The 24,820-nt window shown below is 43.0% G+C and overlaps 1 protein-coding gene across 1 annotated transcript in view; it reads left to right on the top strand.

The window, feature by feature from the left end:
* The window catches only part of clstn2a (calsyntenin 2a), a 540,968-nt gene that overhangs the window by 421,384 nt on the left and 94,764 nt on the right, over positions 1-24,820 (top strand). Inside the window, exons 4-7 of the mRNA XM_068041418.1 lie at positions 14,509-14,704; positions 17,652-17,860; positions 19,290-19,439; positions 21,221-21,406. Of these exons, the coding sequence (XP_067897519.1) occupies positions 14,509-14,704; positions 17,652-17,860; positions 19,290-19,439; positions 21,221-21,406 (741 nt within the window). The remainder of the gene's footprint in view (positions 1-14,508; positions 14,705-17,651; positions 17,861-19,289; positions 19,440-21,220; positions 21,407-24,820) is intronic.

Here is a 24,820-nt window from a genome sequence, read left to right as displayed (position 1 = left end):
AGTAGCACCATTACATACCAAGCTGGCCAAGTCCTAAAGAACATAGATGCCTAGACTGGGTCTGTGGCAGGTGGTGAGGGAACCAACAAGAGGGAATTTTTGACCTCATCCTCACCAATCTGTCTGTCACAGATGCATCAGTTTTGAAAGAAACAACACCTGCCAACAATGAGACATATTAATTTTGTCATATGGAACATTAATTTGAAACTGTTACTGGACTGAAAATAACTTGTTTTAAAAGACCATAAATGGTCTGAAAACATGGCTGCACATTTGCATTTTAAAAGACAGCTGCCTGAAAAAGACAATGGGAGTGCCTCCTTGATTAAATAATCCAGTTGGATTTTGATTAAGAGACATTGAATGTGTGGAAGCTAGAATTTCACCACCACCCGCTCCCACCCATCCCCATCCGCACCCACCCCTCCACCCACTGAGGGGCCTGCTGGGCTTGGAGGAAATCCACAAACCTCGCCAGGGACGTTGTTCCAAATAAGTGACATGACTAACCTGCTGGCCAACTTGGAGTTTTTTGAATTTTACCACAGAAAAATAGAGATTGCAATTTGAAGACAACAGAGAAGGAAAGTCTCTCCCTTTCTCTCTCTCTCACAATGTTCAGGGGATCCACTGAAGCCATTCAAACCTCAAGAGAGAAGCCTCCTGCAGCTAAACAAGTGAAAGTGTGTACTGGAAGAACTGCAAGATTTAACTGCAATCAAAAACTGTACATCTAATCCACAAACAGTAAATGAACTCCAGCTATTGCTTCAAACCTTTCCCCTTTATTCTTTCTCCTTTTCTGTCTCTATTTGCTTGTGTGTTTATCGCATATGCATGCTGGCATGGTTGTGTCATGTATTTCTAGTAGTTTTAACCAAATTGGAGTTTTAAGGTTAATAAACATACACCTTTCTTGTTTAAATCTAAGAAAACCTGTCTGGTTGATTTCTTTGCCATTATAATTAGAGAACAGTGAACAAGGATTCACTAAGGGGAAGCCAAAAGCATGGTATTTTAAAAATTAAACCCTATTACGACCAAACCAGGCAAAGGCTGAGAGGGGAGCCCTAGACCTCTACCTCCCCTGGTTGTAACAGAAATTTGGGGGCTAGCGTCTGTGATTGGACCCACAGACAAATGAGAAATTGGAAGTGGGAAGTCAAATTGATCCCAATCAAAAAGAGAAAAGATTTCAATACATGTTTTCTTGTGATTGTGTGTGCCAGAATACTAACATGTCTGCCACTGAAGCCAGTATCTCCCCAAGCCAGGGTGAAGTAACCTGGGATAAGTTAAAGGCACTGTCTATGGAAGAGTTGAGGAATATGGCTGAGCAGTGTGGGATCACTTTCTGTGCCAAGGCTAACAAGTCCAAACTCCTAAGACTAGTGGCCAACCATTTTCCCTCGAATCTAAAGAAGCAAAGACAGGGTTAGAAATAGACTCCGACATGGTATTGCTAGCAAAGATACAATTGGAACAGAGGAAACTTGAATTAGAAGACAGGGAAAGAGAGAGAGAAAGGGAGAAACAGGAGAAAGAAAAAGAGAGAGAGGAGAGAGAGAGAGAAAGAGAAAGAACCTTCCAGAAGGAATGTGATGAAAGAGAGCTAAGGCAGCTTGAGTTAACTAGGGGGTGACAGAGTAACCACAGTGAAAGCATGGTCAATTTGGAGAACAGTAATTTGGGGCTGTGTACAGAATTGTTAAAATTTTTCCAACTGATCCCAAAATTCAATGAGGGAGACGTGGAAACATTTTTCATCTCTTTTGAGAAACTTGCAAGGCAGTTAAAGTGGCCAGCTGAGACCTGGACTCTTCTGCTACAAAGTAAGCTCACAGGAAAAGCCCATGAGGTTTATTCCCTGTTGACAGATGAGAGTTCATCCAATTATGAACTGACAAACCCTCAAGAAGCAAGCTGATCAAGCTTACTTGGAGTGTGAGAGAAGTAAGCAGCTAGCTTTTGACCAGTGGCTGAGGGCTCTTAAAGTACAGCGAAGCTATGAATACATCAGAGAGGTAATTCTGCTAGAGGAATTTAAAACTCTCTCCCCCTCTCCATAAAGACTCATGTAGAGAAACAAAAAGTTCATAGAGCAAGGCTGATGAGTTTGCTCTAATATACCCCATTCCCCCACAATCCGAAAAGGACAAAGGGTGGGAAGGTGATAGAAGCCCAAGCAGTCCTGGGAGAGAAAGGAAAGCAGGAGACCCAGAGGGCCTTCCTCCAGCCAAAAAGGATAGTGCTGTACGTAGGAGTGAGACCCGGAGACCTGTGTGCTTCCATGGTGCTGACTACGGGGAAAGCCTGTCGGGTTAATCAGGGAACACCCGATCAGTGAAATAGAAAGGACCCTGATGGAACGCACAGCGGAATAAGCTGTGGCTTTAACTGCAGCAGTAGTAAGGCCCCAAAAACATATGCTGTGAGTGCAGGAAAATTTAATTGGATTCCTGAAGGTTATCAGGATTTTGTGTCTGTAGGGAGAGTAACCCCGTACCCCTCGAATGGGGCAAGCAAGTCCAAAGTAATCCTTTGGGACGCAGAGGCCACTAGATACCTTTTACTGGGAAAAGGCCTGACCTTTCCCCCAGAGAGTGCAGTAAATACCAGACTGGTGGTGAATGGTATTAGAAGGTAGTGTACATCTATACTTTTGCACAGGGTGCACTTGGAGTGCGACCCAGTTGCAGGACAGGTGACCATTGGGATTGTCCCTAGTTTGCCTGTGGACAGGGTTGACCTACTCCTAGGTAATGATCTTGCAGGGGGGGCGAAGGTGGTAGTTTTCCCAGTGGTGAAAGAGAGACCGCAGGAGGTCAGAGGGACAGGGCAGTGGCAGGAGACGGTCCCCTGCCGTTCCCTTGAATGTGTAATGAATTGGGCCATGACCAAACCAGCTCCCCCAGAGTAGACTGAATTGGCACTGCAGGTAGATGACCATGAGGTCTGTCTGTCTGAAACTTTCTTTGGAAAGTTAGGGAATAAATTAAATGAAATCCTCTCTAGCTGAGGCTCAGCAAGCCGACCCAATACTGAGAGAGTTAGCACAGGCTGCCCAGTCTGAAATTGAAGCAGAGGGAGTCCCTGATTGCTACTATTTAAAGAATGACGTACTGATGAGGAAGTGGAGTTCTCCTCACAGACATGAGGACAAAGAGTGGACGGTAGTTCACCAGGTAGTGGTGCCATAGAGGTACCGGAGAGAAATATTAAGAATGGCCCATGAGATTACAGTGGCTGTAGATGTCGGTATGCGAAAAACCAAAGCCCGCATAAGACAGCAGTTTGACTAGCCAAAATTCCACAAAGATGTGATGGAGTACTGTAAGAGTTGCTACATGTGCCAGGTTGAGGGGGAAACCTCAACATACAGTGAAATCTGCACCCTTAAGTCTTGTATTGGCATTTGGAGGACCCTCCAGCAGAGGGCCGGTGTACTGTAAGGGACGCCTGCTGAGAAGAAAAGGGGACAGACAGGCACAAGGCTGGAAAGAAGTTAGAAAGGAAAGGGGAAAAAGGGACAAAGAGGACAGGTTAGAGGAGATCCGAGAGAATTCCCAAATGGAAATTCCTACTGTCCGGTCAGCCAACCCCAAAATGTTGGAAAAATTAGATCCCACCTCCTCCTATGTAAATGCAGACACTAGAAGCACCCCACCAGAGTTGCTGACAGCATTTACAGAGATCTACAGAGACAAAGAAAGTCCTCAAGAGGGCAGAGAAATCGTGAGGGTGATGCCTCACATAGTCAAAGTGCTGCAGGGGAGTGCAGTAGAATCTAGACAAATACCTGCAAGCAGGATTATCCCAGAGGAAAAAGGGAATATTAGAAAAGATTCCTACCCCACAGTCAGGAGAAAAGAGAAACAACCATCCCCTAAAGCGAAAAGCACTTGCCTGACTCATCAGGGCACTGAAAGAGAGATCAGAGTGGATCCACCCACTGCCAGCTCTCATAAGCAGAACTCCAAACCAAGGCTAATTAAATCTAACCCTCGCCCTGCAGACCTCAACAAGAACAGCGACGCCCGAAGCAGCCATGGAAACGTGTAAACTGCAAACCACCCCAAAAAAAATCACATATTTACTGGGATGCCCGTTCCCAACACATTGCATGCTGATAGTGAAGAAATTTCAAACCCCTTTGGGGCAACACATAGCTATCTCAGCCCCACCTCAAGGGGAAAGGGGCAGTCTAACAGCACTGCTACAAAGGAAAGACAGGCTTTCTAATAATTTTTAGCAATTCTAAATGAATGAGAATGAATGAGAGAAATGCATGTGTTTTCCTGTACTTTCTCTTCTCTCTATTTTTATGATGAAATGCTCTCCTAATATCGCATTTCATTCCGCTGCATGTGGAGGTGTATTGGAAACCAAACCTGCCAACAATGAGACATATTAATTTTGTCACATGGAACATTAATTTTAAACTGTTACTGGCCTGAAAATAACTTGTTTTAAAAGATCACAACTGGTGTGAAAACATGGATGCGCAATTGCATTCTCAAAGACAATGGGAGTGCCTCCCTGATTAAATTAGCCAATTGGATTTTGATCAAGAGACATTGAATGTGTGGAAGCCAGCATTCCAACCCCCCCCCCACTTCCCCTCCCCACTGAGGGTGTGTGCTAGGCTTGGGGGAAATCCACAAACCTCACTGGGGAAGTTGTTCCAAATAAGGAGCTACACAGAAAGGGAGACTGCAATTTGAAGACAACAGAGAGGGGATCCACTAAAGCCACTCAAACCTCAAGAGAGAAGACTCCTACAGCTAAACAAGTGAAAGTGTGCACTGGGCCCCAACGAGAACTGCAAGATTTAACTCCAATCAAAAACTGTACATCAAATCCACAAACAGTAATTGAACTCCAGCTATTGCTTCAAATCTTTCCCCTTTATTCTTTCTCCTTTTCAGTCTCTATTTACGTGTGTGTTTATCGCATATGCATGCTAGCTTGATTGCGTCACATATTTCTAGTAGTTTTAACCAAATTAGAGTTTTAAGGTGAATAAACTTACACCTGTCTTGCTTAAATCTAAGAAAATCTGTCTGGTTGATTTCTTTGCCATTATAATTAGAGAGTGGTGAACAAATATTCACTGAGGGGAAGTTAAAAACATGATATTTTAAAAATTAAACCCAATTACAGCCAAACCAGACAAAGGCTGAGAGGGGAGCCCTAGACTCCTGCCTCACCTGGTCGTAACACTGTCTATGACAGTATTGGTAGGAGTGACCACTGTACAGTCCTTGTGGGGCACTAACACTGTGCTAAATAGGATAGATTTTGAACAGATCTAGCTTCAAAACTGGGCATCCATGAGGCTCCGTGGGCCCTCATCAGATTGTACTCAACCACAATCTGTAACCTCATGGCCCGGCATATCCACCACTCTCCCATTACCAACAAACCGGGGAATCACCCTTCTTCAATGAAGAGAGAAGGAGAACATGCCAGGAGCAGCACCAGGCATGCCTCAAAATAAGCTTTCACTCTGGTGAACCTACAACCCAAGACTACTTGTGTGCCAAACAGCGTAAGCAGCCTGCAATAGACAGAGCTCAGTGATCGCACAATCAACGGATAAAATCCAAGCTCTGCAGTCCCACCACATCCAGTCATGAATAGTGATGGACAATTTTACAACTAACAGGAGGAGGTGGCTCCACAAATATCCCCAGCCTCAATGATGGGGGAGCCCAGCACATCAGTGCAAAAGATAAGGCTGAAACATTTGCTGAAACATTACAGATGCCAGTCTTCAGTTAATTCAATGCACTCCATGTGATATCAAGAAACAACTGAAGGCACTGGATATTGCAAAGGCTACAGGTTCTGACAACATTCCATCAATAGTACTGAAGACCTGTGCTCCAGAACTTGCCAAGATGTTCCAGTACAGCTACAACACTGGCATCTACCCAGCAATGTGGAAATTTGCCCAGGTATGTCCTGTACACAAAAAGCAGGACAAATCCAACCTGGCCAATTACCGCACCATCAGTCGACACTTGATCATCGGCAAAGTGATGGAAGGTGTTATAGACTGTGCTATCAAGTGGCACTTGCTTAGCAATATCCTGCTCAGCGATGCTCAGTTTGGGTTCCACCAGGGCCACTCAGCTCCTGACCTCATTACAGCCTTGGTTCAAACATGGACAACAGAGCTGAACTCAAGGAGAGGTGAGAGTGACTGCCCTTGACATCAAGGCAGCATTTGACTGAGTATGGCATCTAGGAGCCCTAGCAAAACTGGAGTCAATGGGAATTGGGGAAAACAAGCTGGTTGGAGTCACACCTAGCATAAAGGAAGATGGTTGTGGTTGTTGGAGGTCAATCATCTCAGCTCAAGGACATCACTGCAGGAGTTCCTCAGAGTAGTGTCCTAGGCCCAACCATCTTCAGCTGCTTCATCAATGACCTTCCTTCAATCATAAGGTCAGAAGTGGGGATGTTTGCTGATGATTGCACAATGTTCAGCACCATTTGCGACTCCTCAGATACTAAAGCAGTTCGTGTAGAAATGCAACAAGACCTGGACAATATCCAGGCTTGGGCTGATGTGTGGCGTGAATGTTACTTGCCACTTAAGTGCCAGGCAATGACTATCTTAAACAAGAGAGAATCTAACCATCTCCCCTTGACATTCAATGGCCTTACAATCACTGAATCCTCCACTATCAACATCCTGGTGGTTACCATCGACCTGAAACTGAACAGCAGTAGCCATATAAATACTGTGGCTATATGAGCAGGTCAGAGGCTAGGAATCCTGTGGTGAGTAACTCATCTCCTGACTCCCCAAGGGTTGTCCACAAGGCACAAGTCAGGAGTGTGATGGAATACTCTCCGCTTGCCTGGATGGGTGCAGCACTCAAGAAGCTCGGCACCATCCAGGACAAAGCAGCACACTTGACTGGCACCTCATCCACAAACTTTCCCTCCATCCACCACCGATGCACAGTGGCAGCAATGTGTATCATCTACAAGATGCACTACAGCAACGCACCAAAGCTCCTTTGATAGCACCTTCCAAACTCGCGACCTCCACCACCTAGAAGGACAAGGGTAGTAGTTGTATGGGAACACGACCACCTGTAAGTTCCCCTCCAAGCCACACACTATCCTGACTTGGAACTATATCGCCACTCATTCACTGTTGTTGGGTCAAAATCCTGGAACTTCTTTCCAAACAGCACTGTGGGTGTACTTCCCCCACATGGACTGCGGCGGTTCAAGAAGGCAGCTCACTGCCACCTTCTCAAGGGCAGTTAGGGATGGGCAATAAATTCTGCCATAGCCTGCGATGCCCACATCCTACGAATGAATAAAAAAAAACAACACGCAACATGGCGACAACAGTGAAACATTGGTGAACAACAGAGAAATTTAAAGATAAATATTTGCTCAGTACAGTAAGAAAACTACTTACCAGCAGAAGAGGCTGTGAAGAGCTCCGGATCTACCCCAAGTCAGAGCACAGAAATAGATGCTGCACTACAGAAGCATGGTAGCCCGCAAGTAGAATCCAGCGACCAGGTGAGTCACAATACTGACGATCGTAGATCGAATTTGAAAAGCTTGAAGTAATTTTCTAAAGGCATTGTGCTTGGAAAGTGAAAAAAGGGAAAAAACCCAATCCTTCACTCGGGCTGAACATGAAGACGAAGAGCGAGAAACCCCCGAAAAGCATGGGAACCTCCCGAAAACAGCAGGGACGCCTCCATTAAAGCAAGCAAGCCTGAAAAAAATGAACAAACTGAATTTCTTAGAGAAAGGGGAACACCCTAAAAAAGCCTATTAAAACAGCAGGGCACTTTCGAAAACAGCGGGGACACCTCCATTAAAGCAAGCCTGAACAAAAAGCCAAATTTCTTAAAGAAAGGGGAACACCCTAAAAAGTCTATTCAAGAAAAGAAGGCAATATGGATGCAAAATTGGGAACGCCTGAGAGTTTCCAAAATTAAGAGAGAGCCAATCAGATTCAAAATTGACTATTATGGAGAGAAAGGTTCCTAAGGTTTAGAATTGCTTCTCAACTCCACAAAAATCTAAAGTGGAATAAGTTAACACCCTTCTATATTCAGTAGATGTGATTGTGGATGACGTAATTGCCCAACAAGGAATCAACGAGGCTTCTGATAAATACAAAGTGGTACTTTGACAAATATTTTAATCTTTGCAGCAATAAAATCTTGGAAAGAGCCAAATTTAATAAGTGGGCATAGAAGATTGGTGAATCTGTAGACTCCTATGTTAATGATCTGTATAGATTGGCAGAAGGTTGCGAATATGGCGAATTAAGGACAAAACTTATCAGGGACAGGATAGTCACCGGCACAGCTGATGAATCCTTGTCAGACCTGTTGCAATCCCAGGAAGACCGAACACTGGAAAAGGCCATTCAAATTGTTAGACAGGCTGAAGTTCGCAAACAGAATAGGAACATCCTACGAACTGAATACAAGCTGTGGATGAGAAGGAGTCCAATGCTCGTACAATTTGTTAAGCCAAAGCCAGGGAAACGCTTTGTGGAACAGAAAAAACATGCAGGTGAGAAGGCGCATGACACAGGAAACCTTGCCAACGTTGTGGGGCCAAGAAGACCTACAGACAAGAGCAGTCATCCAGCAAATAAAGCTGAGTGTTTTAATTGTGGAAAAACTGGACACTATGGGAAAATGTGCCAGAGCAAAATTTCTTCGCTTAAGTGTACAAAGCAGAAGACCTTCACACAAAGAGCAGTGAATAAGTCCAGCAAGAACCAGGAGATTTCTTGGGAGAAATCAGTAACCCAGACCAAGATTTCTGGATGGCAAATATCTACATGAATGGGCACCTCACGAATTTTAAGTTTGACACAGGGGCTAGCGTCACTGTAGTGTCTGGCCAAGAGCCATGAGTTAGGATACATTACCTGCAACCAACAGATATACAGTTGCATGGTCTAGGCGGGACACAACTGCGGGTAAAAGGCAAACTCCAAGCAACTCTTCAGCATGGAGGCAGACAATGGGTAGAGACCTTATACGTCTTACATAATCAAGAGTTTTACAGCAGTTGATTAAGAAGGTAGCCGAAGTCAAGCAAACAAAGGTAAACAATTCCCTTCAAACAGAATTCCTGAAGCTGTTCACAGGGCTCGGAAAACTAAAGATGGAGTACAGGATCACTCTGAAGGAAGGGACCAGGCTAGTGTGTTTCTTCACACCAAGAAGAATACCTCATCCATTATTAACCAAAGTCCAAGAACAGTTGGAGGAGATGACTTGTGTGTTGTATTGTAATTAGTAGTGTCTTCAGTGGTGTTTCAGGAACAATCTGGAGAAAGTCTCAGGCTCGGGTAATGGTTAATTCAGAACTGTTTATTATTTCCATTACACTATATATACACTCCTCAAGCCACCTAAGCTAGCATCCTGTGTGCTTCTCTTTCTTCTTCTCCAACCTATCTCATGTGATTGTTGCATCATCACTCTGACAGTGGGAGGGGTCTCTCACTGTCTTCTGTATTGACCCTTTTCATCCTTATAATACATCTCCCCCCTAGTCTTTATCCAACATTTTTCCAAGCATATATACATTTATGATTTCTCTACTACTTTCTCTCCTCCGAAGTCTCTGACTTTACAGATTCAGTTTCATCAGAGGTTTGACAACTCTCCCTGATCTGGTTGTAATCTGACTGGGCTTTCAGCATCTTACGAGCTCACTGAGGTAGCCACAGTCCAATGGCGAGGCAGAACGAGGTGTACGAACCAAAAAATGTTTACTCAAGAAAAATGAAGATCTTCCTATCTCACTCCTGCATGGATTACTGATATGAAGGAAGTTAAGAACACAGCTTTCAGTATTGCATCAACAATTAATTCCTGGATTGAAGACACAAGACTACAAGAAAGTTCCAGAAAGAGAAAACTCCTACAGAAGAAAACAAACTCAGAATTATAATAGAAGATTTCAAGTGAGAAGCTGATCCAAATTAAACAATGGTCAAAAAGTTTGGATACGTGACCTGGAATGGGAAGGTACTGTATTCCATAAACGTGAGGACCATCAGCGATCGTATGGTATATGAATGACTGGAGGGAACATACAAAGGAATCGAAGGAATATCATTCCTATTCTACAAAAGCAACAGCCAATAATCCATCTGCAAGATCAAGATGAAGATGAACAAACCCAAACTGAACGAATTACTACAAACCGTAGAAATGATAAACCAAGTCAACAACCCAAACTTCCTACGAAGACTACTGATCGCCCCAGACAGATTACAACCAGATCGGGAAGAGTTGTCAAACCTCCGATGAGACTGAATCTGTAAAGTCAGAGACTTGGGGGGAGACAAAGTAGTAGAGAAGTCGTAAATGTATATATATTTGGAAAATGTTGCATAAAGACTTGGTGGGAGATGTATTATAAGGATGTAAAGGGTTGATACAGAAGACCGTGAGAGAGACCCCTCTCACTGATTGATGATGCAACAGTTACATGAGATAGGCTGGAGAAGAAAGAGAAGCACAGAGGATGCTAGCTTAGGTGGCTTGAGGAGCGTGTATACAGTGCAATGGAAATAATAAACAGTTCTGAGTTAACCTTTCGCATCTTCCCCTCCCTTCCCCTGTCAGCATTCCGAAGGGATCGTTCCCTCCGCGACACCCTGGTCCACTCCTCCATTACCCCCACCACCTCGTCCCCGTCCCATGGCACCTTCCCCTGCAATCGCAGGAGGTGTAATACCTGCCCATTTACCCCCTCTCTCCTCACTATCCCAGGCCCCAAACACTCCTTTCAGGTGAAGCAGTGATTTACTTGTACTTCTTTCAATGTAGTATACTGTATTCGCTGCTCACAGTGTGGTCTCCTCTACATTGGGGAGACCAAGCGCAGACTGGGTGACAGCTTTGCAGAACATCTCCGCTCAGTCCGCAAGCAGGACCCTGAGCTTCCGGTTGCTTGCCATTTCAACACTCCCCCCTGCTCTCATGCTCACATCTCTGTCCTGGGATTGCTGCAGTGTTCCAGTGAACATCAACGCAAGCTCGAGGAACAGCATCTCATCTACCGATTAGGCACACTACAGCCTGCCGGACTGAACATTGAGTTCAATAATCTCAGAGCATGACAGCCCCCCATTTTACTTTCATTTTTAGTTATTTTTTCTTCCTTTTTTTTTACATTCTTTTTTACATTTTTTACAATCTTTTTTTGCATTTATTTCATTTCATCTTAGTTTGTTCAGTTTGCTTACCCACTATTTTTTTTTCAGGTTTGCACTTGCTGCTGTTCAATATTCAGTGTATTACACCTAATCTGTACTAATGCTTTGTCTTTCAACACACCATTAACATATTGTTTGCCTTTGCTCCGTGACCTTTTGGTCAGCTATGTGGCCTGGTCCAATCTCGACCTCCTTTGTTATCTCTTGCCCCACCCCCACCTCACCTACTTATAACCTGTGACTTTTCTAATATTTGTCAGTTCCGAAGAAGGGTCACTGACCCAAAACGTTAACTCTGCTTCTCTTTTCACAGATGCTGCCAGACCTGCTGAGTGGTTCCAGCATTTCTTGTTTTTATATCTGAGTTAACCTTTACCTGAGCCTGAGACTTTCTCCAGGTCGTCCCTGAAACACTACTGAAAATACTACCAATAACAATGCAACAGCAGACAACGCATCTTATCTGTTGCTATTAGCAGTTTAAAAAGCTGGGCCATGTCTCCTCTGAATGTTTTATAGATGAGACAAATTGGGGAATTTCTATCTACATTTTATCATGTTTTTAAAATAGCTGTATTCAGAGTAGAAGCTGTCCTCCTTCATCACGCTTCAAAATGGAGCGGTGGTGTGTTTATGGAAGTGCCAAATGCCTGTGTTCACAACTCAGTTCAGTCAAAGTTGCTTTCATAGCTGGAAAAGATTATTTGAAATATTCACTTCAATGCAGATTAACAGTGATGTAGACTGCACTTTTTTAATACTAAGCAACTGGGCCTCAATTATAACCAGCAAAACCACATCTCGAGGAGTGTTGTTCAATGCATTAGCCACTAATATGTATATGCAGCGAATTGGGAATCTGGATGTGGCTAATTACATTTTCGATTAGTAAATAAAAAATGAGTAATAAATACTGCCATTGGGTGTGTGATCTAAAAGCACATATTTGTGTAACACTGGCCGGAACTTTACTGAAAAGTCGGTGTTAAACCCGCTTCTGCCTCGCCTGGGGATCCGACCCGTATTTAGCGGGTTCCCGGGCTTCAGTTGATGTGAGGCGGGACTTCCACCCACTTGAAGTAGGAAGTCCCACCTAATGCAGCTGCTGGCCAATCAGCAGGCAGGCAGTTCTTAGTCCCAGCAACACCACTGGGAGTGGTGGCCTTTGCTGGGACTGCAGACCAGCATGAAGACAAGATGCCTGGGAGCCAGGTGGGAAGGTAAGTTTTGGTTGCCTCGCCGGGGATAATCGGTCAGGCCCCAGCGAGGCAAGGGTAGTCGATTGGCGGGAAGGGGGGGCGTGTTGGGTCTTGGGGGCCGTTAGGGTAGCGGGGGCGGCCCTCCATCGGGCATTGGGTGCCCGATCATGAGGGCCACCCCAGGATGCTCGGAAGCACCTGCTTTCATTAGGTGGCTTCTCCTGGCTCCAGGACCCACGTTTGCCATGCGTAAAATCCGCGTGGAGGTGGGCGATGACCCTTAAGTGGCCGTTAAGTGACCACTTAAGGCACTTAAGGGCCTTCATTGGCCTTGGGCGGGCGGGCCGTTTTTCGCCGCCCTGTGTAAAGTGGCGGCGCAGGTGGGAGTGGGTCGGGTAGGTCTCCCGGTGCCTCCTGCTCCATTTTACACCACGCTCCCACCACCATCCCACTCGTTGGGGTAACATAAAATTCCGGCCATTGATATTTTACACTTTCTTGCATTCATTAGTAAAATGAAAAGCAGGGTGTGTGTGTTTTTTTTATTGTGTCTACTTTACTTCCTTGGATACTGCTTATTAGTTATCTGCTAAAATGATATGTAACATGGAGGAAAATGGAGGGCTTCTGCAGTAATATTAAATGAGGAAGTGGAGCTGTCATCATGGTCACCTCCACCAATCGGAATGTCCACTCCAGGCCAGCAGAATAATGCGAGCCCAACCAAATAATGAGCAGTTCCAAAGGGTACATTGTGATAAATGGCATAAACATCCATTCGCATTCTAGATGCAGAGCAGAGGTGGGTTTGACATACCTCGTGTGAGTCAACATTTTCAGCAACCCCTCTGACAAAGTTGAAGTACCACTTGCAACTGCTGGACATAAACCTGGAAACTGCACTAAGATGTGCTGTGTCTGATAAATTAGCACAAGATTTCCAAACATGAAAGAGAAAGACTGCAAAGTTTCACACTGAATATTGGTAGACATGTTATTTATTTATTTATTTATTTAGCGAAGGCAAATCCCTGGAGCCAAGTGATAGCCTTCTCATTTGCTGAGTTTAAGGTGATTAGTCTGTGGAGGGGACACTCCTCAGTAATGAGCAGCATTGTTTGTGTCTCTCCACAAATGCATAAGGGGATTTTACAGAGGCCCCAGCAGTGGAGGTTGGCTACGCAGGGGCCCTGGCTTGTCCTAACCTGCTTAGCAAGGACCACTCTCACCGTGGTAGTTCAAAGCCTGCCAGTCGACAGATGTGGTTTGTCACAAGGAACTTGTTAGTGACTTCCCATGATTCCCATTCCTTGATCCAAAGGATGTCTACTGGTAGATCGTGCTCAAGAAGGTTGCCCCATATGGGACACCGAGATGGAAGGCAGGCAGTAGGTGGATTGAACATGTCATTATGGAGGGGTAAGTGAGCTGCAGCATGGATGGTTTCAACTTGTGGGCTTCCGTCAGTCGGCTAATGTGTGGGGGAGTGATGTTCGCGAGGACGGGAAGCCATGGGAGGGGTGTTGAGCGGAGGGCTCCAGTTATGATGTTCATTGTTGCATTCATTTGAATATCAACAAGATGTGTGTGTGATAACCTATGCCAGACAGGTGCACAGTACAATGCTGCTGAATATGATAAGTTGGTAGACATTCAAAGAAATATACACAAAAAATGCATTTACCAGTATTGTGTATGAGCTTTTTTCTTTACTAAAATTGGACAACACTAATCTCAGGGAAATGTATCAGGGAATTTCTTAGAATGGAAGTATTGAGTGAGCTCAGTTTTGGGATTGTTACGACTGACTGCTCCTGTCAAAGCCCCCAATCAAAATATACGATTCTGATTGTGGTGGGACCAACGCACTGTTAATTGAATCCCGTTGTTCCACAGATTGGCTAACATATCATTTAAAAATATCATTTTTGTAATATGAAAAAAGCTCTTTAGCACAAATCACAGCTCAGGCTGCTAGTTTTCACTTTTGGCAAGAAGGCTCAAATTTGTGAGTGCCGAGAAGATTTGTACTACAGTGTTCACACAAACGTATATTTTTTGTTGCAGGTGAGATTTGCGCTTTTAAGATCCATGGGCAGGATGTGCCTTTTGAAGCTGTGGTGTTAAACAGGACATCTGGGGAAGGTCTGCTACATGCAAGAAGTCCAATCAACTGTGAACTTCAGAAAGAATACACATTCATCATTCAGGCATATGACTGTGGAGCCAGGCCTGGTGGAACCTACTGGAAAAAATCTCACAAGTGAGTACCTTGTCTCTAATGTAGTTAGAATCGATTGTTACTTGTGGGGTATGTTGATGAGACTACAGATTGATGCTATATAACTATAGGAAATGGACAGGATATAATTTGGCAGATTTTCAGTGTAACTGTTCTTTGAATTTTATGATCTTGTAATGGTTCCGATTGATTTTTTTCTAATGTGAGAACCATCAATGCCGAATATTTTTGATTTCAAAAGATATTCTGGAAACCTAAGGGTTGAATTCAACTTTGACCATGCTGCCAAATGGGCAATGGAAAATCAGCAGCCTATTTTAGACCTGCAGGGATATAATACATCAAATAATCGGCACAGCTATTCAAATTTGTATATAAATGTAGAATAATATACATTGACACTTAATCTGGATGTGCAGGTGTTGAACAGTGTACAGTTATTAAAGGTTTAGACTTGAGAGACATGCAGGTGCAGCAGGCTGTTAGGAAGGCAAATGGCATGTTGGCCTTTATTGCAAGGGGATTGGAGGAATAAAGAAGTCTTAGTAAAATTGTACAGGGCTTTGGTGAGACCGCACCTGGAATACTGGCCGGAATTTTACGTCGCCCCAGCAGGTCGGATGGTGGCGTGGGGGCAGCGTAAAATTGAGCAGCAGGCTCCAGGAGGCCTACCCTGATTACGCCTCTGGACAAGTTTACGGAGGTCGGTGGGGTGGGGGGTGCAGGGGGGTGGGAAACGGCCCGCCTGGCCGAGGCCGATCAAGACCCTTAAGCGGCCACCTAACGGCCACTTAAGGGCCCTCGCCCACCTCCATGGGTATTTTACCCGTGGTAAGCGGGTGTGCTGGGGACATGAAAGGCCGCCCAGCGATAGCTGCCAGACTTTCCGCGCCCCGGGGTTGGGGGATGCATGGCAGTCGGGCACAGGGTGCCCAATTGAGGGCTGACCCCGCCTCCCAACCCACCCCCGGGACCCAAGACACTCCCCTCCCCCAAAAGGACCATTCCAGCCTCACCAGGGAAAGACCGATCCCCCTGGTGAGGCATGCCCCAACTTACCTTCCCTCTTTGATCCATGGCGTCGGCTGGGCTGCAGTCCCAGCAGTGGCCACTGCTCCCGGTGGCACTGCTGGGACTAAGAGCTGCCGGCCCGTTGATTGGCCGGCAGCTCATTGAGGCGGGACCTCCTCCCTCCAGTGGTTGGAAGTCCCACCTTGGGACAATTAAAGCCTGGGGATCCGTAAAATACGGGACGGATCACCAGGCTAGGCGGAAGCGGGTTCGCCACTGACTTTCACGTCAGAGTCCGGCTCCTGTCCATCCACCATAAGATTCCGGCCACTCTGTGTAGTTTTGGTCTCCACATTTAAGAAAGGATATACTTGGACAGGAGGCAGTGCAGTGAAGATTTACTAAATTGCTCCCTGGGATGAGGGGTTTGTCCTATGATGAGAGGCTGAGTAATTGGGCTTATATTCTCTGGAGTTTAGAAGAATGAGAGGCAATCTAATTGAGACATACAAGATTCTAAAAGGGCTTGATAGGGTAGAAGCTGAGAGATTGTTCCCACCGGTCAGGGAATCTAGAACACTGGGACACAGTCTCAGGATAAGGGGTCAATCATTCAGGACTGAGATGAGGAGAAATGACTTCACTCAAAGGGTTGTGAATCTTTTGGAATTCTCTACCATATAGGGTTGTGAATGCTCCATCATTGAGTACATTTAAGGCTGGGATAGATAGATTTTTGGTCTCACAGGAAATCAAGGGATATGAGGAGTGGGCAGCAAAGTGGAATTGAAGCCCAAGATCAGCCATGATCGTATTGAATGGCAGAGCAGGCTCGATGGGCCGTAGGGTTAGGGTTAGGTCGACTTCTGCTCCTATTTCTTGTGTTCTTTTGAGAGTACTGAGTGTCATATAGTCATGCAGAATCTAAATGAATGGATCATGGAAGGGTTTAAGTCTATAAGTGAATAATAATTTCCTTGTAAGGATTAACCATTTAATAAATGCTAAAAAAGAAAATCAAGCAACAAATTCTAACCCACTTCAGTATACTTTTGTGGTACTGATTACATCAATGCTCTGCAGGAGCTACTGAACCCAATAGAGTGTAAGAGCTAATCCAACATGCACAGTTGAAGCAGTAGTGCCACTTGTTTAATGACTCTCCTTCCATTGAAATTCAGTCACCTGGTCTTGCCATAAATGCTGGCTAACCTGCTGAGTGTTTCCTGCATTTTCTGTTTTATTCACTCCCTCACAATGTCAGTTTAGCAGCTGCCAGTACCACAGAACATAAAAATATGTTTATAATAGATTTTTTTTTGGTAATCATTTGACTTTTATAGAGGACGAGGGTAATTCTATGGGTGCATGCCATCACTGATGCATAATTACCGCAAAGTTCTTTGGTGATCTGGAATAAATATGTCGAAGTTCAGTTATTTTTCATTTGCCAGGTTTCTCCATTTTATTTTCAGTGTCTGCTGATTTAGCTGATAGTAATTAATGGAGATGTGAAAAAAATTGGAATGCACCACATTTTACCTCTACAGCAAAGGCGAAGAGAGGTCCCTATTCTGTAGAGAAAATGCAACTTATACTTGCTTTCTCCACTAAGAAGCTTTGTTTCAAAATGTAGTATCCAAGAGCAAGAGATGTCTGCCTAAATACCTATGAGGGCAAGTTTCTAATGGTTCTTGCTCATAGCGTTATTCTGTTTTTTAATATGCTTTATTGTATTTAACTTTATTTTATTTCCAGGCAACATCTTTGTGTGGAGCAAACCATTTCATAAACAATAAGAAATGTTTCGGAAACCTTACCAATGATTTTGATTTATGCGCATATATTTCTGGACATTTCTTGTTTTTTAAAAAATAAATTTTGAACCATCATAAAAATATGATAGTACTTTGTTGTCGCTTTATGGCGTGCTAAAAGTATTGTGATCTGTTTACAGGGCAGTGGTGCACATTCAGGTGAATGATGTCAATGAATTTGCACCAATGTTTAAAGAGACGGTATACAAAGGTGTGATCACAGAAGGGAAGTTGTATGACAGCATACTGCAGGTGGAAGCAGTGGATGAGGATTGCTCTCCTCAGTACAGCCAGATTTGCAATTATGAAATTGTCACACCTGATGTGCCATACGCTATTGACAGGAATGGTAAGTTCCAACTGAATGAAATGTGTTATATTCCTTTATTATAAATTAAGCAATTGTCCTCTTGTTTTGTAAGACTTTCAGAATATCTCCTTTCCTTTGATATTTTAAATGTACCTTCCTTCCTTGCTCCAATGCCACACATCCTGGATGAATGGATGACTGGGGGAAGCTTCTATCTATGCTGAGCTTGCACTAGTGCAAAATACATGAGTAGCCCAGGATGACTCCCCTAATGACAAAACTTCTAACCCTCCCTGTGAGAGAAGCACCTGGCACATAAACTTGGCACAGGAAACCTGATCCTATATCCTTCCATTTTGTGCCATACTGATGTGTTGGAACCCCCAGCCCACCTTCTAGAATATAGCCTTTGTTCACAACTACTTCACTGATATATTTTACTAATTCAAGCTTAAATTCCAAAGCTTTTCAAAATTTTCTTCCAAAGATTTTTAAGTATAGCAATGTGGGCAATGGATTCGTTAAAGTTTCAAAGCTGGTGGTGTGTCTTGAGTAAGAAAATATCCAAAAAGTAGAGTGGGAGGGGAAACTTGACATCATATGGAAAGGAATGGAAAAGCAGGTGGAAATGTGGGCAAATGTGCCTGGAAGAAAATAGAAGGAAAAATCTCAGAGACAGAGTAAGCAGAAGAGAGTGTCTTCAAAGCATAGGGAAGACGCAAGAGCGCCTTGAAGACATGAGGTGTGGGAGAGGATATGGCCTGTCCAATTAAATTTTATAATTGTGAAAACTTCTGAGTAATTACCTCATGAATTGATTTTTAACACATCTGGTAGATTGTTCTAGCTGTAGTCCCAAAGGACCATAGGCATCTCTCCCCATTAGAGAGAGACAGTTGGTAATGTATAACTTGAGGGGCACCACTCCACAAACGTGGGGTAAGGTGAGAGGGCAGTCGATAAGGGATTGAACCCACGCTGTTGGCATCTTTCTATAACATGCTGTAGTCAATGTAGCTAACGGAGCCCCCACATCGAGTAGGCAATATATCTGCAATCATTTGCTGAATGTCACTGCTCTTTTCAGTAGTGTTTGTATGTGTGCATGTATGAGTGAGCAAGTGTGACATAGCAAGCACAAAGCAGGAACAGAGAGAGGATAGGTGTATTTGAGATGATACTGCAGTCTGGACTAATTTATGGCCAACAATTTCTTTCCTGGAACAAATGTATTAAAAGGACAGGTTCAGAATTTAACCTATTAAGCTTCTGCTTTATGGATTGTTGTTGTAGTTAAGAACAATGATTATGTTTGAAAATTATGGCAGTAGCAATCAATATGTTTTTTTTCCATTTATGGGATGTGAACTTTGTTGGGAAGGCCAACATTTATTGCCCATCACTAATTTCCCTTGAGGAGACATTTTACTGTGTTAATATAAAAGTAACAATTCCATACTTTCATCAGGCAACATTAGGAACACCGAGAAGTTGAGCTATGAAAAAGAGCATCAATACAAGTTCATGGTTACAGCGTATGATTGTGGCCAAAAGGAAGCAGCAGAAGATGTATTAGTTCACATTGAAATTAAGCCAGTTTGCAAACCAGGTTGGCAAGGTAAGACTTTTTAATATATTTCTGCATTGTTCACACTGCATCCAAATACTACAGCAGATTACTTGTGTACAGAAATACCAGTGGAACTAAAGAAAAATCATATTTCTAATGCACGTCATAATCATGTCAAAGAGACATTATAACCAGATTCAACTGTTCCTTGGAGAACAAAATAATCATTACTATAATTCAATTTTTTCCTGTTGAAAACTGACCACAGGTATAATGTGGTCAGAACGGGTGAGAGGATTTCATCTTCACTCACTTCTTTATTGCTTCGATTCAATCAAACTCACATGTGGAGGCAATTAGCAGATCACATGGCTAAGCATGATAGATCCCCTCTCTGAAGTGGTAAGACGGGGCAGTATGGGGTGCAGGACTGGTTGCTGTGAGGCTGGAGGAGAGAACAGAGATACGGAGGGACATGGCCATGAAGGCATTTGACACAAGATGAGAATTTTAAAATTTCAAGCATTTTAAGCATTGCTTAACCAGGAGCCAAAGTAGGTCAGCAACCAGAGGGGAGATGGGTGAGCAGGACTTGGTGCAAGTTGGGAAGCAGAGTTTTGAATGGTCTCAATTTTGCAGAGGATAGAATTGGGAGGCTGGTCAGTAGTGTGTTAGAATTGTTTAGAGATAACAAAGGCATGGCTGAGGATTTCAGCAGCAGAAAAGCTGAGGCAGGGGAAGAATCGGCAATGTTACAGAGGTGGAAATAGGCGGTCTTAGTAATGGTGCGAATATGTGGTAGAAAGCTCATCTCATGGTCAACTATAGCACCAATGTTGCGAACAGTCAGGTTGAGCCTCAGTTGCAGTGAACATGAATGCAGTTGGTAGCAAGGGAACAGAGGTTCTGTTGAGGACCAAAGATAATGGCTCTGTCTTCCCAATGTTTAGTTTACTTGAAATTCGAAATATGAAATTTGTCATTTCTTATGCATATGGTATTATTGTACTTTACATGTAAAACAAAAATTTGAGTAAAATTGATTATCTTCTTAATTCCATGATCCACCAGAGGTCCTCTCCATTATGGTAGATAGTAGCAGTTCCATCTAACATTGCATTTTAGGTTTAAAGTGTGAAAGGGATGTATACTGTAGTCGGGTTCACCACTCATGTCCAGTTCTAGTTAGAAACTTCAGAATCATTTCTTTAAAATCTATTGAGTCACCTCTTAGTGGAAATAACTCAATGGTATGGTCTATTTTGCAATTTATCAGGATATAAATGGTTTATGTGGGATTATTGGGGAATCAAAGTAGCAGGGCAATATTAATACATCACTTAGTAGTGATCCATGTGAAGGTAGATTTCCTCTGTGTATTCTTCATAAAAAAATGTGTTTGCAATTCTGTTACACATAGTCACAGGAAAATCTTTCCCAGAATGCCCTTAATGTGTCACTGTAAAGGAAATGTTTGCTCATTAAATGAACAACCCCAGTATTTTCCAACAGAAATTAGAATTGATCTCCATTCTCCATTGAATATCATAGAATTAATTTTTCATTTTGTATGGAAAATTAAGCAAGTCAGAGCTATATTTTTCAGTCCTTCCCTGACAGCTATTTTGTCCTTTTTAAAATCCCAGAGTAAGCTTTACAATTACCATGAACGTTTGACTTTAACTATTGTGACAGTGTTAATATTGCAATACTTTTAATTGTACTGTGCTGTTTGGATTAATCTCCTTCTGGGCAACATAACTTTCAAACATTATTTTGGTTTATTTAAAAATCGACAAAAAAAGCACAAGTTGTTTCTGTATTTCCAGGCTGGAATAAACGCACGGAATATGAGTCTGGCTCCGGCAGTAAAGTATTACTTTCCAACATTCACCTGGAGACCTGTGGTGAAGCAGTTTCTTCTGTACAGACCAAAATAGAGCTTCAGACTAGCCACATTGGAAAGGGTTGTGATCGTGACACGTACTCTGAAAAATCCTTACAAAAACTGTGTGGTATGTGACAATTCAACTGACAATTCAGTGCAATAAAATTGTTTTATTAATGCTTTTTTTGTTCCATTCCTGGGAGAACAGCCACTCCATCATTTACATTTGTTGGGTCTGGTCTTCATACACCAGCTAAGTTTCACATTGTAATATACTGTATGATATCAGTTGTCAGGTTCACTTGCAGGTTCATAGACCCACAATTTCATGTTTCTGTGGTGCCGCTGGTTCTTTGGAATTCAGGTCATTTACACCTGGGAGTGCAGAAGACAAGGATGTGCAACCAGCAAAGGGAAACTCTTGTGTCTGCTGTGAGCTAAATTCCTCTAATGTAAAAAAAAAAGCCTCAGGACTGTTTATGCTTACAGTTCCAATGCAATGTTTGGACTGTTTCCATTCCATCTGCTGTGATATTTATCTTTTCAAGATATGCTCATTAGGTTCAGGATCTGGGGGGAAATACAGATGTTCAATTCACCAATGTATGTTAAATTTTCCTTTGTGGTTCGTTCAATATGTCAGTGCTGAAAATGGAACGCCTTTTCCTCCTTTGCCATCTAGGAGCAGCATTAATTTTCCCAGTGTAGCTTGCCTTAGTTAGAGGTGCAAACTAAAACTCCCTCTACTCTGCTGCAACAAAATGTCTTAATGCCATATTTGGAAGTGTACCATGTATTGCAACAGTATGAATTCTTGAACATCTCACCAACAATCCTTAAAGGCTCTCTGAATCTGAGTGCAAATTGATATTGAACTGTAGGAACCCTTGTCTTCTGGACTCATACCTGCAAAGAACTGGGCTGAAACTCTTCATGCCAATTTCAGTTCGGACCTGTACAGATGGCAGAGAGAAATCAATCTGGTCTGGTTTCAAACCCAGCTCCAAAAAGGTGAAATGACAGAGATGCAAACGGATGATCTAACCTCTAATGCCAAAAGGTTTTTCAGGTTTGCCTTATCTATCGAATGGACTGTGTGTGTTTTACAATCTTGTCCACTTCCTCTATGTTCATTTGCATGATGTAACTTTAGGTCCCATTTTAGTTCCAGTGTAACAATGTGGTTTATAGACAATGTTTGACAGTTGCACCCTGGACATTAGTTCAATTAGCAATGCTTTGAAACTCTGCTCTTATGAAGCAAGTTATCTTGGTTGTTTCCCACTCTTTTATTAAAAAAATTTGATACTGTAAAAATATTGAGGCCAATTTTCATGCTCCAACTCCTAGGTTTGTGCTTACAAATAGGGCAATAGTAAGGCCAAAATTACTTGAATGGTGGAAGCACCACCATACCTAAGTTGCCTTATGTCCTGATTTTCATCTGGCCCTCTATCCTGGTGGTCAGAGCTCCCATCTGAAAAGACAGGAGGCTTGTACATATATGTAAATTTGAGTCACAGTGATCAAGTTCGGACCTCCAATGCCTCCTAGTCTGCCCAACTACTGCCATGTTATGCTCCTGCCCACAAATATAGATGGTACAAGTTGGGAGGCAGTCATTTCCAGTTAAACTATAAGGGATTTTAAGCTACACTTGGAAGGCTGGATAGCGTTTTGGGAGAGGACTTTATAGTAGTTGATTGCAGATTTTGAAACCTAAAGGCATTTAAATTTAACTTAGTTGCTGCTGTAGATTCTACAATCATGTTGCCTGCTGCTCTGAAGTACTGTTTCTTTTTGTTCCCTTCCCTATAAGGTGCTGTTGCAGGTCTTTCACATTCAGCTACCCCACCCGATTTCCTGCCTCCAGATCAGTGAGCTGCCTGTTGGGGAGCACATTTCCCATCAGCACCTCGCTGGCCATATTATAATGTGGAACCAAAATCAATCAGGTCCCACTTAGAGTCCACCAGGTGGCTGCTGAAAATGCCCAGTCTCCACCTGCCGCATTGCTGTGCAGCACCAAAATCAGCCCCACCCAAAATGCTCACCTTTCTTCCTTTGAGGCATTTGCAGAAATCCAAATTGGACATAGAAACTTCTGAATATTGTGATTAATATTTTTGAGAAGTAGCTTACCTGCAAACCTGCCTCGAGGAAAAAGTATTAATATTTCACAAAGAAAAACAATGTAGAATCTCAGTAATTGAATAGGTTGATAATCCCAGATATGATAACTGGTAACAGACTCGACATTGGGTTTAGTACAAATTATGATCAAGAATTGTAGCTGTTTTGTGTCAGTTAATATCTCCTTTTTATTCATTTAATAAATCAGCCTTTAAACTATCCTTTCTGATAAATTGCATGATTCCTTTTTGCCTCTATCTGCAGTAAATATATAAATTTCAAAACAGATAGATTTGAATAGATAGATTTGCTCCTTATCTCAATGCTCCAGTTAAAGAATTGTGGGCAGTAATGTATGATGTTGTTGCATAACTATTTTGAAGTCCAGATTCAAACCGCATGCAACAATGGTATAAAGTAAAGGGGCTTTTTTGGACATAGGACATAGCTGTTGAACCCACAGGCAATGTAAATGGTGCACAGTGCTGAGAACACAGGAACAGCTACAGCTGGACTAACTTGGCATACCGATAACTTTTACTGCTTATTAACCATGTTGTAGGCTAATGGCGATCTGCCCAGCATCTTATCAATGCCTACACTACAACTTTTATCTTTCCATCTGTTGCCCAGCTAGTAGGCTCCTGGACTGCTTTGCTGCTGTGCCCCATGCTTGTGGCATTTATTGCCGTTGATCCTGTCTAAGAAGGTGGCTATTGATGCAGATTACAATTGATTACCATTAGTGCTAGCCTGCTGTAAATTTGAATTGACATGGAAGAGGATTAGTCAGCATGCCCCTGTGCAAGTTACATTGGAGTTCTTACAATAGAAGAATGTCAGGAATGTTTCTGAAACACATTGGTACAAAGAAAGCAGACTGCACAAGCATATTGTTCCTGCACCTATTTACATATAAAAAGGTCTCAGGCATGAGCTGTGATGGCACAGAAGCATATGGCATGTTGCAGACACCTATCCTTTTAATCATTTCAGGAATGGTAATTTTTATGTTTTTTCTCTTAATCCCCAAGTTTCATCCCCATCCCAATCTGAAAAACGTTGAAAATTTAGAAGCAAAATACTGCAGAATTTGGAAATCTGGAATAAAAACAGAAAATGCTGGAAACACTCTAGGTCAGGTAGCATCTGTGGAGAGAGTATCAGAGTTAATGGCTCAGATTTTGCAGCAGTAATGACAGCTAAACTGTCAGCATTCGCCATCATTACTCCTCTGAAACTGACAGCAACTTCTGGAGTCTGCACTTGCACAGTTTAACGCTGAAATCCAGAAGTTGCTGTCAGTATGTCTATGCTCCTCAATAGAGTGCCCTGTTGAAGTACCGCCCAAATTGCATTTGATTAGAAATCATTGAACTGAGAGAACTTCCCCTTTTATGCTATTAGT

This window comes from Heterodontus francisci, chromosome 11 (genome assembly GCF_036365525.1).
Source record: "Heterodontus francisci isolate sHetFra1 chromosome 11, sHetFra1.hap1, whole genome shotgun sequence".
Classification (NCBI taxonomy): domain Eukaryota; kingdom Metazoa; phylum Chordata; class Chondrichthyes; order Heterodontiformes; family Heterodontidae; genus Heterodontus; species Heterodontus francisci.
Note: the sequence above shows the minus strand (reverse complement) of the source record. Positions and strands in the feature narration are given on the sequence as shown.